The sequence below is a fragment of the Bipolaris victoriae genome, assembly GCF_000527765.1.
Source record: "Bipolaris victoriae FI3 unplaced genomic scaffold scaffold_87, whole genome shotgun sequence".
Taxonomy (NCBI): Eukaryota; Fungi; Ascomycota; class Dothideomycetes; order Pleosporales; family Pleosporaceae; genus Bipolaris; species Bipolaris victoriae.
The window spans coordinates 109185-126428 of record NW_014575305.1 but is presented as its reverse complement, the minus strand read 5'-3'; the positions used below and the strand labels follow the sequence as shown (position 1 = coordinate 126428).

General features: G+C 53.0%; 5 protein-coding genes across 5 annotated transcripts; 1 reads left to right on the top strand and 4 right to left on the bottom strand.

Annotated features, from left to right (window-relative positions):
• Positions 1-2095: 2095 nt before the first annotated feature.
• COCVIDRAFT_107679 (carbohydrate-binding module family 50 protein) lies at positions 2096-3262 on the bottom strand (the record flags this gene model as incomplete). The annotated part of the gene is made up of 1 exon (XM_014697959.1): positions 2096-3262. The coding sequence occupies one exon, from the start codon at positions 3260-3262 to the stop codon at positions 2096-2098; it is 1167 nt and encodes a 388-aa protein (XP_014553445.1).
• A 1826-nt stretch (positions 3263-5088) lies between these two features.
• On the bottom strand, positions 5089-6903 carry COCVIDRAFT_18714 (hypothetical protein; the record flags this gene model as incomplete). Its single annotated transcript, XM_014697923.1, has 1 exon — positions 5089-6903. The coding sequence occupies one exon, from the start codon at positions 6901-6903 to the stop codon at positions 5089-5091; it is 1815 nt and encodes a 604-aa protein (XP_014553409.1).
• Positions 6904-8020: 1117 nt separating this feature from the next.
• On the top strand, positions 8021-8860 carry COCVIDRAFT_18713 (hypothetical protein; the record flags this gene model as incomplete). The annotated part of the gene is made up of 3 exons (XM_014697922.1): positions 8021-8248; positions 8588-8671; positions 8702-8860. The coding sequence occupies 3 exons, from the start codon at positions 8021-8023 to the stop codon at positions 8858-8860; spliced, it is 471 nt and encodes a 156-aa protein (XP_014553408.1).
• A 167-nt stretch (positions 8861-9027) lies between these two features.
• Positions 9028-9294, bottom strand: COCVIDRAFT_40576 (hypothetical protein; the record flags this gene model as incomplete). The annotated part of the gene is made up of 1 exon (XM_014697958.1): positions 9028-9294. One exon carries the CDS (start codon positions 9292-9294, stop codon positions 9028-9030), a length of 267 nt encoding a protein of 88 aa, XP_014553444.1.
• A 1849-nt stretch (positions 9295-11143) lies between these two features.
• COCVIDRAFT_107690 (hypothetical protein) lies at positions 11144-16533 on the bottom strand (the record flags this gene model as incomplete). Its single annotated transcript, XM_014697957.1, has 4 exons — positions 11144-12284; positions 12338-12941; positions 12993-14419; positions 14465-16533. The coding sequence occupies 4 exons, from the start codon at positions 16531-16533 to the stop codon at positions 11144-11146; spliced, it is 5241 nt and encodes a 1746-aa protein (XP_014553443.1).
• Positions 16534-17244: the final 711 nt, after the last annotated feature.

Sequence of the window (17244 nt, the reverse complement as noted above, 5' to 3'; positions counted from 1 at the left end):
CAGAGACTTGTGACGTATTTTTGCCAATAGGAGGTGACTTTAACGCGATTACTAAGGTACGGGTATATACATCAGTATAAGGAGCCATAGTAAAAAAGATAGCTACGTAGTAGTAGGTAGACTGATTAGACAGCCCCTCAGCTCAAAGGTGGGAGTTGCGCCAAGAAGAGTTGCACCGAAGCGCCGAGATTAGCGTCAGACAATACTTTTGAAAGGCACCTCCGTATTGACCAACATGCCCTTTTTTTCCCCTTTGTACCCACTCACAGTCGCGAGGTGACCACTTTTTGTACCCCTTTGACCGGACGAAAACAAATATCCGGGAGTCATTTCATAATTAAAGAACTGGCAAGAGACCTTGTTTTTCTTCGGGAAATCCGGGGTTTACAAAAAAAGGGAGGGAGGGAGGGGGGGATTATCAGGTACAGTAATGCTTACTCTATCATTGCGATCGTCTTGGCAACAAGGCTATCAACGAAAAAAAAGAGTTTATTGAACCAGGGCGTTTATCATTCGCGAGCGCGCGCGCATGTGTTTGTGTGTGTTTATCTCGGTGGTTTGCTTTATGGGAGACGCGTGTTCGTAGCCCTTGGTGCCGCCCCCCCCTTTTTTTTTAGACGGTCAGACTGGTCGCCCAGATCGTGGCTGTGGTGACATTCTACTCCTGAGAAGAAAGGAAAAAAAGGGTCGGGGTTGTCGTATTTGGTAATTAAATGTTAGTAAGTAGTATCGTTAGGAATGGGCTGTCGTTTAAAGAGAGGTACGATGATCGACTAGACGCTCTCTCTCTGTGTGTGTGTTCAAAGTGAACATATATGGAGATCAGCTCGCTATGCTATGCGTGATGTGCAACATGGAGACATCATTCGGCTGTCCATCGGCCACATAGGTGACATCCCGGACTATAACCCCAATATAGCCCGGAAGAGCGGTTGCTCCGCTAAACTCATTCCGTCCCTGCATTTCCTTTTTTGGCACCGACGAGCTCGACTGTCCGGGATGATGCTGCCAAGGCTAATTTCCAGGACCTTGTTGCATCTCAACGGTCAAGTGCGAGACAGTGTTCGATGCTCACTTTTTGTTCTTGCCTAATGCGGTAGGTTGGTTATACGTCATACCACGACACGGAAAAGTAAAACCCTAACATGAGAACCCCCCGTTAACAAGGCCGAAAAGTTGCATGGCCTACGCAACTTCTTCTCCACAATGATGTTTGGGATGCAAGACAAGTCCGGGATCTGTGCAAGATGTAGGCGCAGATGACCTTTCTTTTCTCTTCACTTCTTGCTATTTATGTATATGTCTATTCCAACAACCTGCTGTACACTACACTAATCATAAACTTCATGACCCATTGATTCCACATCTTACTGCATATATACCTATCTCTCCAACGCATGGGAAAAAAAATTATAACACCATGAACTCATCAAACACAATCCCCGCAGCAACAAGCGGATCCCGCTCAAAACTCCTCTCGGGGAACTTGACATCCTTCCTCAGCAAACCCGCGCTCAAGCACCCCCAGCAAGCGCTTACGGTGCAATTGTTCAATGCGGAGCAGAAGGCCAATGGCGATGCTGCGAATACTGCGCGGCCGAGGTTAGTTTCTGGGCAGCGAGAAAAGGAATGTGGCGAGTAGTTAGAAGGAAAGATGGAGTGCGATGAGCGAGGTCGATGGGAAGGAATTCTGCCAACGACTATGCTGCTACGATGCCCGTATGATTCAATTTGGCAGAACGAAGTAGTCCCTGGGCCTTTCTGGATTATACCCAAGACAGCGCTATGATTACGGGGTTAGTGAAGTTGAGCTTGATGGTGGATACGGAGGTTGTGCGGGGTATGAGTTGTAAGGATTAGGCGGGGGAGAGTTTAGGATGAAGAAGTGCTAGATGGATTACACAGTCCTGTATATGGATGCCGATGAAGTGAGCAAGTAAAGGGAAGGGGTATTGAAGAAGTAATCAACAATTTAACATATGCATGATATTCATAAAGCTTCCTAGACAACATCAACCTTTTTGTCTTCCCTAACCCCTCTCATCCATCCATCTCTCTATGAGACTTGTAATCCACGAATATTTGGTGAATGTACCTAAACAAACACCAAACACCCATCCCGGTTACTAATCCTCTCATCAAGATTAATCTCCCTACGCCTCCACTCCCCACGACTCTCGAGCTCAGCCTCGAGCCTCTGCCCGCCACCAACCAACCTCACATTCCTTGCCGACGACGCAAAGCCACCAGAGCTACCACCGCCACCGCCTCCGGTTGGAATCCTCAAGTTCTGGCCTGGCCAGATTTGATCGGGGTTGGAAATGTTGTTGTGTCTGGCGAGCTCATCAAAGGAGCAGTGCGAGTAGCGCGAGGCAATAGCGCGGAGCGTGTCGCCTTGCTGGACGGTGTAGGTGTTTTCGCTACCGGAGCTGCGGTCGGTCGAGGAGCCGGACCAGCGGAAGGAACCGTCGTCGTTGGCGAGGTAGCGGTTCAGCGCAATAGACGAGGCTTGGACTGAGCCGTCGGTGCGGCGGCACTGGGCGTGCAAGACGTAGTCGCCGTGGGCGTCGAGACGGATGTCTTGGGACGAGGCAGAGAAGTTGCCGCCAAAGTCGCCGGCAGAGCGCTCTTGGTCGTGCGATTGATGATGTGCGAAGCCGGCGCCGGCGGCAGCGCCGGCAGCGGCACCTCCGCCGTATTTACGACGGCGTTCTTCTTCTTCCTCCCAGCGGCGTCGCTCTTCTTCTTCCTTCTTCTTTTCCTTGTGCTCGTCCCATCGCTCTCCGACGGCGTCTTGGGTCTTGTGGCCGGCAAAGGCACCGGCGAGGGCTCCTACAATGGCGCCGGCGGTACCGTGACCAGATTTGCCGCCTAGGGCGTGGCCGCCGTAGCCTCCTGCTGCTGCACCAGCAAGGCCGCCCATGATACCACGTTCACCCTCTGGGTCACCTTCTCCGCCATACTGGTTCTGGTAGCCTTGGTTGTGCGAGTTGCGGCCGGAGTTGGACGAGTGCGTGGCGGTAGAGGGGTACTGCTGGTACTGAGGAGGAGCATTGGCATCATATCCGCCCTGCGGTGGGTATCCGCCCTGTTGTGGGGGATAACCTTGAGGTGGTGGTCCTCCTTGTCCACCGCCACCATAGTACTGACTGGCTTCTCCTCCCTGGTAAGGAGGCTGTTGCCCGTATCCGCCTTGTCCGCCATTGTACTCATTCTGTCCGTATCCTCCACCTCCACCTTGGTTGTACCCGTATCCAGACATGCTTCCTTATTTCTTTTTTTGCTTTGTTACTTCTCGTCTCCGATTTCGTACCCAAAGTCTTTCTTTCTCCTCAATCGAAAACCGGGTTACCGGAACGAATGAAAACGTGTGGTAGTATGCGGAACCGTTGAATCGGTTTCACAGGGAAAGCAAAAAAACTTAATCGTAGATGCGGTCTGACCTTGTCTTGGTCAATGGGGACAAAGGTAAGAAAAAGAGTTTACAAAGTGACAATGCAATCTGTCTCTTGTTTAACCGTAAGTATAGGATAGAAAGAAGGAAACGAAAGCTCACACGTGTCACCTTCGCCAGACGAGCGCTTTCTTATATTCCAACCCCTCCTTCTTTACCCCACCCGCCCAAACCTTCCAAAGAAAGCACACCATGGCTACGTCGTCCGGAGGCGCATAAACGCGCCCCACAATCACAGCCACACCGGGTCCCGTCGTCGTCGTCAGTCACCGCCACTCTTGGCCGGTCTAAACCGAATAAAGGTGGAGAGAGTCGCATCACTCGCAAGCTCGCAGCCAGACAGCGTCTAGGAAGGCCACAAGGCCAAACGCCACGCCTGCGCCCCCATGGCCCAATCAAGCGCCCGGAAGTGGGGATGCTAAATCGGGGGCGCAGCGCCACGAACGGCTGACCGCCACGTTTTGCGGCGTTCCGGCGCTTCGGGCGCAATTTTGTTGACGTGCTTTTGCTATGCTTTGCCTTTGCCCTTTTTGCTAATACTACCCGTAACTTACACCTAGCTAGTTCAAGTGGGGTGTGTTTTCGATTTGCCCAAACACCGGGGCGGCTTGCATAGTTTGCTAGAAAGCTTCAGACGTTCTCACCCGTTGTGACTAAAATTCGCGAGCGGTGAAAGTAGAGACACCGGATCTCTTGTTGAGGCGGTGTTTTGTTGTGTGCATTAATGCCGGAATTTAGAGCGTGCGTGCGCTCCGGGGGTGTGTCATATGTGACTGGGGAATCCCTTTCAAGGGTTTTCCATGATGGTGATGTTTATAGTAACTTGTTCGTATTATTAACAACAAGGGGACGGAGATCAAGCCGAGGTTTTGCCATAGATTTGGGTGTACACTCCGATCCGATCGGATCCGATGTTTTGTTGTCACACTAGGTATATTGGTTTACACTATACATTACACTGTAGATGTTTTGCGGGAGAAAAAAAAATACACTACGCACGACGCGCATTGTTGAATGCGATTGCAAGGGGGGACAGATTTGCTTTTTTGTGGAACGAGATTGTTTTGTTGGAATTAGATCCAGGTGTCTAGTATAGATTCTTCTTCGCAACCCTGTCTTTTGCATGCAAAAAAGGGCGCCATAAAGACTGACTAACTGAGAAAACGAAAAAGGAAGAAACGCCCAGATGATGCAAGTTTTGCGCTTGTAGATGAAACAATGATCAAAAGATTCAAGGAGAGACATGACAGCGTGAGTGTGGGTAGAAAACAGGATGAATGATTACGAAGGAGGTGTATGTACAGAAAAGAAAAGAAAATAAAAGGACAAAAAGATAACCCAAGAGTTATGGAAGAAGGAAAAAAGAGTTTATGTGTTTTGATATAGATACAGGCAGTCGACTGTGTCGATGTTGAGGGTGAGCGCGCGCATTGTTGTTTGGCTTGCCCATGGTCGTGCTAGCCTTGCGTATCAAGCTAGTGCGGCGCCAGTTTGGGTCAGCGGAGGGCCTAGGGGTGCGGGTGCAACCAAGCGATTGCCTGGATTGCGTTTGTAAGAGTAGGCCAGCGAAGTGATGTAATGAGCGGTTTCTCAAAAGACGACATGTGACATGATTAGACGTGCAATACAACGCTTCAATACGTAAAGGCTTCCTCTATGAAATCAACCGAACCCTCGGTAAGCAGTGGCCGCACTGCGTGTCGTACACCGTCGGCCATGCCGCCAGACGCGCACACGGTCACGGCCATGGCACCGACGCGGTGCTTGGCCTCCTCCTCCAGCAAGCTCCTCATGTTAGGCCTGCCGCTGTACATCTTGACAGTGTCGCTACTGCTCTCGACGCGACCCTTTGGTCTGGAGATGAAGAGCTTGATGCGGAGACACTGCTTGCGACCCTTCATGCGGAGGACTTCGTCCATCCATGGGCGCACCCACTCCAAGCAGTCGGGTGTGGGTACTGTCCAGATGAGGACAATCTTTTGGGTGGCAGTGGTGCCGTTGTTGAAGCCATTGACAAGGTGCTTGAGGTACATGACCTGGTGGGTGATGCCTACACCTCCGGCAAACAGCACGCAAGTACCGTACGAGTCAAGGCTGTGGTGGCCGCCGTATGGGCCTTCAATGAAGCCCCATGTGGTGAATTGCTCGTTGGGGCTCTTGCTTGCCTTTTCGTACATTTGCCGGGTGAGTCCGGTACGGGCACGGCAGATGAGACTGATTTGTTTTGATTTCCTGGGTTGGCCATTGATCATGGTGACGTCGCCTTCCAGAGTGGGAAGCGTCATCTCTTTGGATTCATCGGTCAGGGTCGCAGCCCAGGCGACGGAAAATGGATGCGAGGACCAGAGGGAGAGGCGAGGCATCCACATGTGCACGTGGCATCCGGGACGGGGGGTCCATTCGCGGACCATGTTGATGGTTAGACGGACAGCTTCGCCAGGCATGGCCTCGACGGTGATGGACGAGCGTTGCTTGAGGCTGAAGCCGTAGTAACAGATGGAGCATAGGCGGAGGAACCACTCGCCTGCCCAGAAGATGAAGATGAGGTACATCCATGGGACCTGGGGGAGAGTGTGCAGCTCCAAGTGCTTGTACAAGCCGAGGAGAGCAGCAATGACCATGACGCGGTGGATGTTGAGAAAGGTCTCGTAGAAGGCGTGACGGAATGGTGACCAGGCCTGGATGCCGATGAAGGTGAAGGCGACAGTTCCGACCATGCCCCATCCGTAAGAGCCCTCGGTGTGGAGAGCAGCTACGACGGCGTGCCATCCACCACCAGCCTTGGTGTTGTACAGCCAAGCGGCAGTGTGAACAATGGCCTCGGCAATGGTGATTCGGGCAGCCCAGCGGTGGAAAAGGTTGAAATCATCGTACGAGACCTGGAGAAGAGGGATAAGGGGGTTGTTGCGGAGGGCGAAGAGGACAGTGGGGATGAGGTTGAGGGCGGCGAGGGTTCCAGAGCGTCCGCGAAGGGCAGCGAGCGTCTCCTTGTAGTCAAGGACGTCGTAGGGGAGAGCAAGGCACCATGCAACGTTGAGGCCGACGTAGATGAAGAGCATGATGGTGTGCCATCGTCCAGGGAGGGTTCCGTTGTCAATGGCGCTGCTGATCTGGAACTGGGCGTTGTGCTTCTTCTTCCAGAGCGGGGCGACGAGGATATGGCGGTTTAGCCAGGGCCACCAGCTTGTTCGGTTGGTCTCCCAGTACTTTTGGCGTGGGTTTCCCATTGCGGTGATGTGTCGGCTGTGCTTCCAGACCATGTTGGAGATGCGGAGAATGAGGAGCATGCCAGAGATGCCTACGAGCATGTAGAGGAAGGTGTCGACCCACATGAAGTTGCCGACTTGGTCCACACCAGTGAGGCCATACGAGTACTTGAGCTCCTCAAACTGGGCGGCATTCCAGTTGGAGAGGAGATGGCGCTTGGCAGCGGGAGCGGAGAGAGACATGTTGGCGGATAGTAAGGGGGAGGAATTGCGCGATGAGCGAGCGTTGAGGCGCACTACCAGGTGCTCGTGAGTGAGGGTTGGTGTTGTTGTGAATGTGGTTGCTGTGTAGCTAGGTGGTCCCACGGGCGCTTCGTAGTCGAGAGGCGAAGCGATAGGCGTTGGCGGAATGGGAGAAGGACAAGCGTGGTCACAGGAAATGCATTACAAATGGTAGTGGGCTCGCAGCGGTCGTGTATGCACAATGGTGTCAGAGGGGCGGGAGTGGCCTGCACAGTATCGGGCGTGAATGAACGAGGGTGTGTGTTGTGAGTGTGTTGAAGAGATTGATAGTCGCAACGGCGCGGTTGGGGTGAATGGGGTCTGGGATGGTGTGACGGGCGACGGGGGTTGGGTGAAGTTAAAGCAAGCAACAGTTGGCAGGGAGGGTGTTTTTTGGTTCCCGTAGCGAGTGAGGAACAGTGGAAACGAATGTGGGCAGAGAGCCAGACAGCAGGGACGGCGAGCGTGAGGTCAGAGGGGGAGCGAGGGAAACAGTGGATATGAGGTTCGCGCGAGGGGGTGGCCTGGCCGGCAGCGACCAGGGGGAGGCGCCGGGGCCAGGCGGACGATTGGCTTTGCCTGGTCCGACCAGCTGCTAGCGGGTGAAACGGGGCGGCGGAGGCTGCGAATGCTGGCCACTCAGGCCCGCGTGCCTGGAAGCGCCATGAAACCAAGGCCCCTCAGCCCACCCTCGCCAGACTGCCCATCCATCCTATCCCGACCACGCATCGCCATCCCACATCGGCACCGCCGCCCAGCCTGCACACGCCCTCTCACGCGTGCCGACTCCCGGCCGTGCTTGTGTGCTGCTGCTTCGAATTCTACTACTCATACTGTCCACGCTGTATCAATCCATGTCCACCCTCGCCTGCGCGTGCCAATCAGGCCACGGTGCCTGGCGATCCACACACACGCAGACGCCGCGCCACAGGCACTAACTGCCCACGGCCAACACGGCCATGAGAATGATTATGATTGCTACTGACCATACCGATGACGATGATGATGACAATGACAATGACGATGCCATGATGGGCCGACGGGCAATGCGCGACGCGCGACGACTCCATCAAACACCATGGTTCCCTCTCTCCAACTCTCTTTCCCTCTCACACGCACTATCACCCGCCACACCCGTCTGTCTCATCCCTCTTTCGCGCCCTCTTCTGCAGGAACTGTGCAGGCCCCGACGCCATGCCCGGCCGATGACATGTGCGGCTCTAGCCTCGAGGCCAACACCAAAACCGTCGTCCAAGCGAGTCAACTTCATCACATATCCTGGCGGAGATCGCACTCATCTGTTCAGGTAAAACGGCTTTGATGCACCCCTGGGTTCATTTTGACATGTTCCTCACGCTGCCGAGGCCGTCGTCGTCCATGTCGCGTAGAAAATCTCCACCATGGCGCGAACCGCCAGCGGGCGTGCTGACAGCTATTCACACGCCTAGTGCACTACCAAGGCCGAGAGCCGGCGCTGGGCACGACACGATGCATTTGCCCTGTGCAAGAGAGCTGCCAGGCCAGCTAACCGGCCAGCAGACCAGCAGGCCAGCAACCAAGCCAGCAGTCTGCGCCACGTACCTACACGGCCACGCCTACGTAGTAGCAGCGACTAGCATACTAGCATACCCTCACCACTCAACAGCCCTCGTCCCTACTTGCCACGAGGCCGCCGCTGTCGCCACCCTACGCCTTCTACCCTACGGCGCTGCATTCTCTGCCTGCTAGTGTAAGTATACGCTCTTCATGCACACCACAGTCAACCAATGCGCGCGCTTGGTTCGCAGCGGCACGGTCGCCCCCCACCCGCACGTGCTTGTCACAACCCATTGCTGTCTCTGTCGGCTCACCCACGCCCCCTTCGCCGCCACACTGGCCGGCGGGTCGAGACGGACCAACGTCCTCTTTTCATGAATAGCCCTTCTCGACGGCCACGCATGGCCAACCTGGGGGAAATTGTCCCTCGGTGCCCTCCTCTTCCCAGCCCTTGTTTACCCGGCAATCGGGTCCGACCTATTTGCTTCTGCCACTCAACCTCGGAATACCAAGTCTTCTAGGCAATAAACCTACAAGATTACCTCCATCCTAGCTACAATCTAGCTCATCCTCGCACACCCACACCCATACCCCAAACAAAACAAAGCAAACACAAGTCCTGTATTGCTGACTGTCCGCTCCTCTGCCCGTCTGGCTGCATCCATGCTGCCATTGCATCTCGCCTGCGACGCTTGCCTCAACTGCATCGCTTGACCGTGGTGCTGCTTCGGCGTGAGCCAGTTTCAAAACACCAGCGCCGGAGTGTCGCTCTCCTTCTGCCGTGACTCGGCTCACTTCACGATAACGTTGAAACATTTGTTCATGCGCCGCCTGCTTGGACCCCACCCGCTGTCAAACAATAGCGTGTACCCTGCCAGGCGGCATAACGCTTCTGGTAATCCTTCACAAGCCACGCTTCAGCTCGTCGACGTTGGCCAAAATTCGACGCAGTGACTGGAAAAATCGGTATAGTCGTCGAATCCTTCACATTGCGGTTCCACCCATGTCATTTCCGCCAAACCTCGGGACCCGCTCACTTCTGGGCTCTTCAATGCATGGTTTTAGAGTGTGGCGCTTCCTCCGCCATGCGCTATCGTTTGGTGTAACACATTGACAGCGACACGCTTCCACGCCCAACGGCATCCTCACTCCGAATCTAACACAACGCTTATTGTAGCGTATGCTCTTGTGTACACGACGTAAGCATTGTCCACATGCCGGCTTTAATATCTTACAATTACGGCAGAATCCTTGTCAGCTGCGACATCACCACCATCGTCATTGTCACCGCCATCTCCCTCCACCCCACTCCATAGCGCACAAAACGAAGCTCCAATTCACTGTACATACGCCTGTGCCAGCATTGATCCCCCGATGCGAGACCACGATCTGGACAATCACTCGGTCTGGGACCGAGCGTATGAGCTTGCCGAGAAAACTCCAAGCCACACAGCCCTCTCAGGTCCCCACGATCAAATGATACGTATCCGCAGTGACACCCGTTGGAGTCCCAGTCAGTCGCTGAACCGACCGACCCAAAAATCTGGCCCGCTCTCGCCCTTCGCTAACTGATTTCTGCAAGGAAAGAACCTAAAAAAGCCCACCGACTCTCCCCGGGCCTGTTTTCCACATGAAACCACTAACTTCAGCTCCACCAATCTCCGTTCTTGGCATCCAACCGCCTGGAGGAACCTTCCCTACATGAAACACGTTTGCAATCTCTACACCGTATACAGACACCCATCAAGCTTTTTTGCCCTTCAGCTTGTTATGCTGTCGTGTGTAGATTGCCAAGCCAATTGTCAAAATCACAAGCAACTAACCAACAAAACAAGATTGATACTAATATACATCCCGTCTTGGTAAACCCCATATGTGCTTTCAATATTTTTTTTCTCCTTCTCCGCCTCTTTCTTCAATCTTGTTTGCAAATCCCTCGTTCGCCTCATACTACTAGATCCTTGCCGCCGACCGTTGGGCGACCTTCTTCCGAAGATTCTAGATCTTATTGCCTAGGAAGAAATATTAATTCAAGACGGGTTCTCCCTCCCTTATCCCGTTCGCCTGGTTCGCGGCTGAAACGTAGGAACTGCACAATTGACTTGGCGCTTAAACTATCATGAGATGCGTAGATATTGGTTGCGGCAGAGACAACCTATCTCGTCCGGTCACGTTAGTGTCATGAGAGAAGGATGCAGTGGCAATGGGATAACATGACTACATACGTCCGTATGTATGTACGCTTTCGAACCACACTCTGCTGACTGAGGGGCGTTGTCATGTTTCGTATCCACCAAGGTGTTTGTGTGCCGTCCCGTGTCATCATTCCTTGGCTTTTTTTTGGCTATACGCCTAGCTACGTGCACACCACCTATTTCCCCCCCGCCCTTCACCGCTTTCTCTCGTTGCTCAAGACCTTGATTCATGGCACACTCCTAGTCCAATATCACAAGAATGTCCTCCAAGCCTTTCCTTCCCCCCTACATTATGAAACATCACCTATGAATAGCGAGATGTACATTTGAAATCTCCCGATCCAATCACCCACAAGAAGAAACCCAAAATAAAACATTTTTTTAAACAACAGCTGATATGGGTATGTTCTTCTAATTTGAAACCTGCGTTATACACCGGTCTCTATATACGAAATTAAAACAAGTGTCGTCTACTGCGCATGGCCCGGCTGTGAAGAAGAAGCTCCACCAGCTGGTGTTCCAGCGGAAGTAGCAGCAGCGCCGCCCGCAAAATTGATCTGAGCAAGGGCATCGCGTCTCCAAGCGTCGTCATCTGCGCCCTCGCTGTCAGTGCTATCACGATTTGCTACTCGGAGACCACCACCGCCGCCCCCTCCGCCTGCACCTGGGGCTTGGCCTTGATTTCCGCCATATGACGCATTACTCGCGTACTCGTTGTGTTGTAGTTGCTCATGAATATTGCCGTCTTCATGATATCCTCCTGCATATGACGGGGTGTCGCCATAGTACTCGCGGTTGTTCCACATATTGTTGTTGTTGTTAGCTTGGTCGTGGTCGTCTACGGACCCGGATGAAGGACCCGGCCGCAGCACATTTGGCACGGGGCCGCTGAGTCCGCTGCCCCCGTCTTCAGATTCGTATTGTTGTTGATGCGGATGATATGCGTTTTGATAGTTCATGGGTTCGTAGGCGCCCATCTCGTTCATTTGGCCTTGGTTTTGCATGCGCGGGTCGGCAAGGAAAGAGTGCCGGTTGTCTGTTGGCGTACGGTCACTGGGATCATGCAGTTCTACGCCTTGTGGTGGACCTTGTGGTGGCGTGTTGGACATGCTAAATTGGTGTTGTTGCTGGGGGTGCATGCCTTGCTGTTGGGCGTACATACCGGGCTGTTGGTATTGTTGCTGCTGATGTGCAAGAGATAGATTGTTCATACTCGCCGTCATGCCCATGAGACTCGGGGCTCTTGTCGACCCGGCCTTGATACTTGCCGGGCCGCCCATTCGCCCAAGCATACTTCCACTCATGCTAGCCCGTGGACCAGGCTCTTCCGTGATCATCATCTGAGAATCCTGTCCATTAGGATCCCGTATGCTGTACTGGGCTATTGTGCGCATCTTCCGCGTGACCCATCCTGCGAGAATCTTTCCGCGTTGCTTCTCGCCCAGACGAGACCGGTGGAAGTCGCCCTTTTGCACGAACGAGACAATGTCAATAACCAGCTGATGCTCGTTCAAAATTGCATTGACAATCACCGGCACCATGCTGGCGAGAAAGTTGCGTCGGAAGATTTCCACAACGACAACAACAAGCCCACCTGCTTGGAAAACAGCACTGTGAAGTGTTAGTGAATATTTACCAGGTAATAACGAACTAAAGAAACGTACCAGCCTCCAGGGACAATGTTCCGGTGACAACGTTCGACAGACTGCTCAATGTCCATAGAGAAATGATTCAATCCATTGACTTCAAACGTGTCGCCTATGCTTCCAAGAACGAAAAGCACCTGCATATCAACAGGCGCACCGTTAGGCCCAATGGGCCGTGTCACGCTGTGCAAAAATCCCAAATCGCCTGTACGAACATATCGCACATTTGGATCTCCGTCAATCGTTCTACCGTTGAAGCGCTCTGCATCCAAGCGCTCTTTCGACATGTAGAAGCTATAAGCGTTCGCCTCGGACTGCACCCAGATCTCGCCGTACTCGCCGTTCAAGCACAGCTGGTTTGTCTCTGGGTTGACAATGGATATTTGTGTACTCACTGGCACCATGCCCGAGTCTTGGACGAGCAAAGAGTTGGGCTCTGTGTCGGGGTCAACGGGCATGACAAGGCCACGTCGCAGAGCATGAACATCGAGATGGAGCTCGACTGGCTCAATGCACATGTACGATCGTGATGCAACCATTGGATTCAACACATGCGAATAGACAGTGTTGATTGCGGTTCGGTCTAAGTTGGCTGGCGCAAAGTGCACACGCACTCTTTCATCTGCATCTAGTTAGCAATCATGAAAGTCCTCTCATACAAACGTTCACTTACAAACGTCAACGCGTGGTCTTCCGTCAGTCGCAATCATGAGATTCTTCAGCTCGTGTAGAGCCATGCTCTTGCCAGCCCCGCGTGCAATGGCGTGGTCCAACATTTGACTCGTTGCATATGCATCCTTGATCTTGTACCGCGAAAGTGTTTGGAACAGAATATTCGGGTTTTGTGCAAAGTCTACAGGTGAGACTAGGTATGTGGGTGCGGCAAGGAATATTCCCATGAGACAGGTGTGAAGAAAACCAAGTCCTATCGTGCTTCGGACACAACCAAGGACCGGCCGTGTACTTGTCATTTGGCATGTCTCCTTTTGGACCTTGCACAGTGCCATGATTTGGCTGTGGCCCAGCTGGACTGCGATACGACGTTGGTCGGGCGTCCAGTACGTCCAGACCAACACTGGGAAGCCTGCCTGAACCCATGCCGGTCGAATTGTGAGCTTGAGGTCGCGGCAGCCACTAGATTGCTTTGGCGGTTTTGTTGTGCTGTATGTGTTTGGCACACTGATCTTGAGGATAGCGGCCGATTGTTTGATGTGCTGCGATACTTGCTTGATCTTCATCAGATGGTCAACGTCAGCGTTGACAAGAATGGCTTTGACCTTGAAGTCTGCAAGGATATGCAGCAAAGCCGGCGCATCCTCATTCAACCGGTTTTGATCAATTGGCGCCATTGGTATGCAAACAGCTCCAAGCACAAAACATGCATGAACGGCATAAACGAATTCTTCTGAATGCGTGTACATCAGAAGGAGATGGTCACCGGCCTGGACCTTGACCTTGTTCTTCAGGTACATTGCTACGCCCGCAACCTTTTGATCAAACTTCTTCCAGTTGACGCCTTTGCCCTCTTTTCCTCGACCGTCGACTGTGCAGTAGGCAAGTTCCTCGGCCTGCCGAGATACACGCCATTGCATCAGGTCGTGAATATTCGAGAATTGATTGAGTGGAGTTGATGTTCTATCGTCGATGACGACTTCGCGATGATCGACACCCGAGTATTGCTTGTCTTGGAGCATCAAGAATTGCTGACGTGCCATCGATGCCTCGAATGACCACATACCGCCAGCGGGGTCGTCACCGAGCGCAATATTCTGCACTGATCGCTCAACGCCAAACTTTACGTGCACACAGGGCAGAGAGCCATTGTCAAACTCTCGTCTACAAAGCATATTGCCAATCTCTCGCCGTCCGTTCTTGATGACTCGTGGAAGTGTGTTGGGTGCTGTAATCATCACACAGTATACTCGTAAATGATGTTCCTGGTAAAGAACCTCCATACACCTCTCAGATAGTGAATCCAAAAAGGGTATATCCAATTGTTGTGGTGGTCCGCCTGGATTCGTGGGCGCAGTAGATGCAGCCTGCGTCTCAATGAGAATGATTGGCAGGTATTCACCATTTACGTAAGAATCAAACGATGAGCTATGATACGTTAGACAGTTATTGCGTTACTGGAAGCTCACTTACCAGTCGTAGATCTTTGGCACGGCTTTCATGATGCTTATGACCAGGTGCTGCACGAAAAAGTATCGATGCTCGGCTTCAAGTTGACCATTTTCTACCCATTCAACACGCTGTCTTATGCGATCTTCGTACAGTCCGAGGACGAATATTTTCCCCTCCACAACAAAGCCGAGGAGTCCAGTACGCAGAAATTCGAGTTCAAGTAACTGTGGCGTGGGGCTACCCTCAACGAAACGGTATGGCCTGGCATGGAAAATGGTCTCTGTATGCTTCTGCAATTGCCAGAAGCCACCAGATAGCGAAGGTGAGTCTACCCAAATCTCGCCTATTGAGTATGGTGAACATAGAAGACTTGTCTCGGGGTCTACAATGGCTAGTGTCGCATCCGGTATAGGGTATCCAAAGGCACCGACTCGCATGGTACCAGCCTCGTTTGCACGCTTGCTTGCCTCTTCTCCAATAGCCAGAACAATGACTTCATTCATTTTTAGAGCTTCCTTGTCCAGCAAGATTTCTGTAAGCTCTGTCGGGCCTTTCTTCTCCTTCTCCTTTTTGTTCTTTTTGGTGCCACCACCAATAAGACTGGAGTAGCCATTGGCCGCTGCATACTTATCCTCTGCGTCATCTTCGTCATCATCTGACTCTTCTACTGCTATGCTTAATGGGCATCCCATGCGCTCCTCTCCTCCCAGCCAGTCGCGTACAGATATTATCATTCCACCATGTTCTGGCAAACAGAGCATTGGCGCAATCAGCTCTCGCCCTCTGGTGTTTCGCAGAGGCTTGAAATAACGGTCTCCGAGAATCTCATGAAATTCACAGTCCACAGTAAGCGTGTCAATCAGACAGATCTTCACGGGGGCAAAGCGGGGTTCTGTGTTTTTCTTAAAGTTTCTTGTAGCCATTGGGTCTTGTTGGTAGTTGTATGCGGCGCGCTTGAGTCCCGGGTAATCCGCTAGCAGTATGTTGGCCTTGTATTTGGTGATGAGATATGCATATAGACCTGGGGTTTCCATGGTCGCGGTCTCGAGCCATACGGTAGTGTGGCCGCCATAGACTGCAAACAAGACACTAAGAATGAGACCAGCGCTCTCGCGCGGGTCAAGGTATGTAAGGATCACTTCCGTGGGGTTTCTGGACGGTGCTGGAGCAACGAACTTTCCGTCTGCATCCCGTAGGCTAGTGCTGAATGTATCTTGGCTTTGGGTGTCGGTAGGTATCGTGCTAATCATGGCACTGATGCAAGCCATTTGATGCATAATAGTCCGGTGACTAAGCACCACACCGCGAAGGTCACCAGTAGGTGCGCGCGAGAACTCAATGTAGGCAACCTCTGGTACTTGCAAAGCTGGAGTATCGTCATGTTTCTTAGGGTGGTAACTGCCAAACTCGTTCGTCTTCCACCACTCTACCCCACTCGGCCATTTCAAACGGTTCTGACTAATGTCACGATGAAAGGCCTTGAGATTGTTGTCTGTGGTCAGTGCGAGATGAGCTTGAGTTGTCGTTAGGAGAAGAATGAGTTTCTGGTAGTCGTCGACGCTATTGATGGGTACCGCTACAACGCCCGCAATGAAGCAGCCCATCAACGCCACAACAAAATCAATGATTTCTGTATCCCTGTACACTAATGCCACACGGTCGCCTCGATAAAGATTGCTCTTGTCCCGAATCACTTTGGCCACCTTTTCCGCGCGACTAGCCACCTTTTCCCAGGTGATGGACGCCGTCTCTTTGCCTTTTGCGTCAAGGACCCAGAAGGCAGTTGTCCTTGGCTGTGTGCGACTGCGGTGGCGCAGGACAGCGCCAATGTTGTCAAACTTTGACATTTTGATATTGGGGTTGTGAGGATCGTAGACGTCAAAGGGCAGATCGCGTGGCTCTAGCGGCATCATGGTTTCGGCAGCGCCCAAGGGGAGATCGTTGGGGTTCATCATGGGGGGTGGGATCGCGGCGGTAGGAGAAAAGGCATCTCCCGACGAGTAGCGGTTGGGTCCCCCATACGAGTCGCGATGGTCTTGCATCTGCTGGCCTGTAAAATCAGAAAAATAGCCCTGGTTCACCTCGAGCATAGTGCTTCTTCGACTGGCCTCTCCCGGAGAACCAAATTGGCCATCAAAGCTTTGCTGGTTGTCTGGATTGAAGGCGTAGTTGCCCATCATGGTGGGCTCACGCGAGTGGTTGTATTCAGGCGTTTGAGGCCGTGGAATGAACGTCTCGCTCCCTTGCGACAGCTGTGAGGAATTGCGCTGGAGCGAATTTGTGCGCAGGCCCAGCTGCTTCTCTTGAAAACGGCCGACCTGGCTGGGTGGGTAGGCCATGTACTGCGAGCCCCCGGAGGCGGCGGCGGAGGCGTTCGCATATGGCATAGGTGCGCCCAATTGGCCCTGTGCGGAAGCGTCATGGTATGAGTCTGGGCGGGGGAGCTGGATATGCGGGGGTTGTGGTCGCTGTGATGGGCTCGGACCGGACGGAGTAGCAAAGGATGCGGTGCGGGAGCGAGAGCCCTCGCTGGCTGGCTGTGATGGGTTTTGCTGGTTCAGGTCGGCCTGCAACTGGGCAGCGAAGTCGGGTCCTAGGTACTGCGACAGCAGCACGGTGCGGCGTTTTTCATAGCTATGCGACTGATTAGCGCACGCAATGAGGCGGACGGCGGTGATTGTGCAGCGGTACGGACCCTTTTTGTGTAATGTCGCCCTCCTCAAGCTCGTGGTCCAGCTCCTGCAGCTTGGCCTGCAGCTCGGGGTTGGTTGCGGCCATGGTGTTGTGGGCGGCGGAGGTGT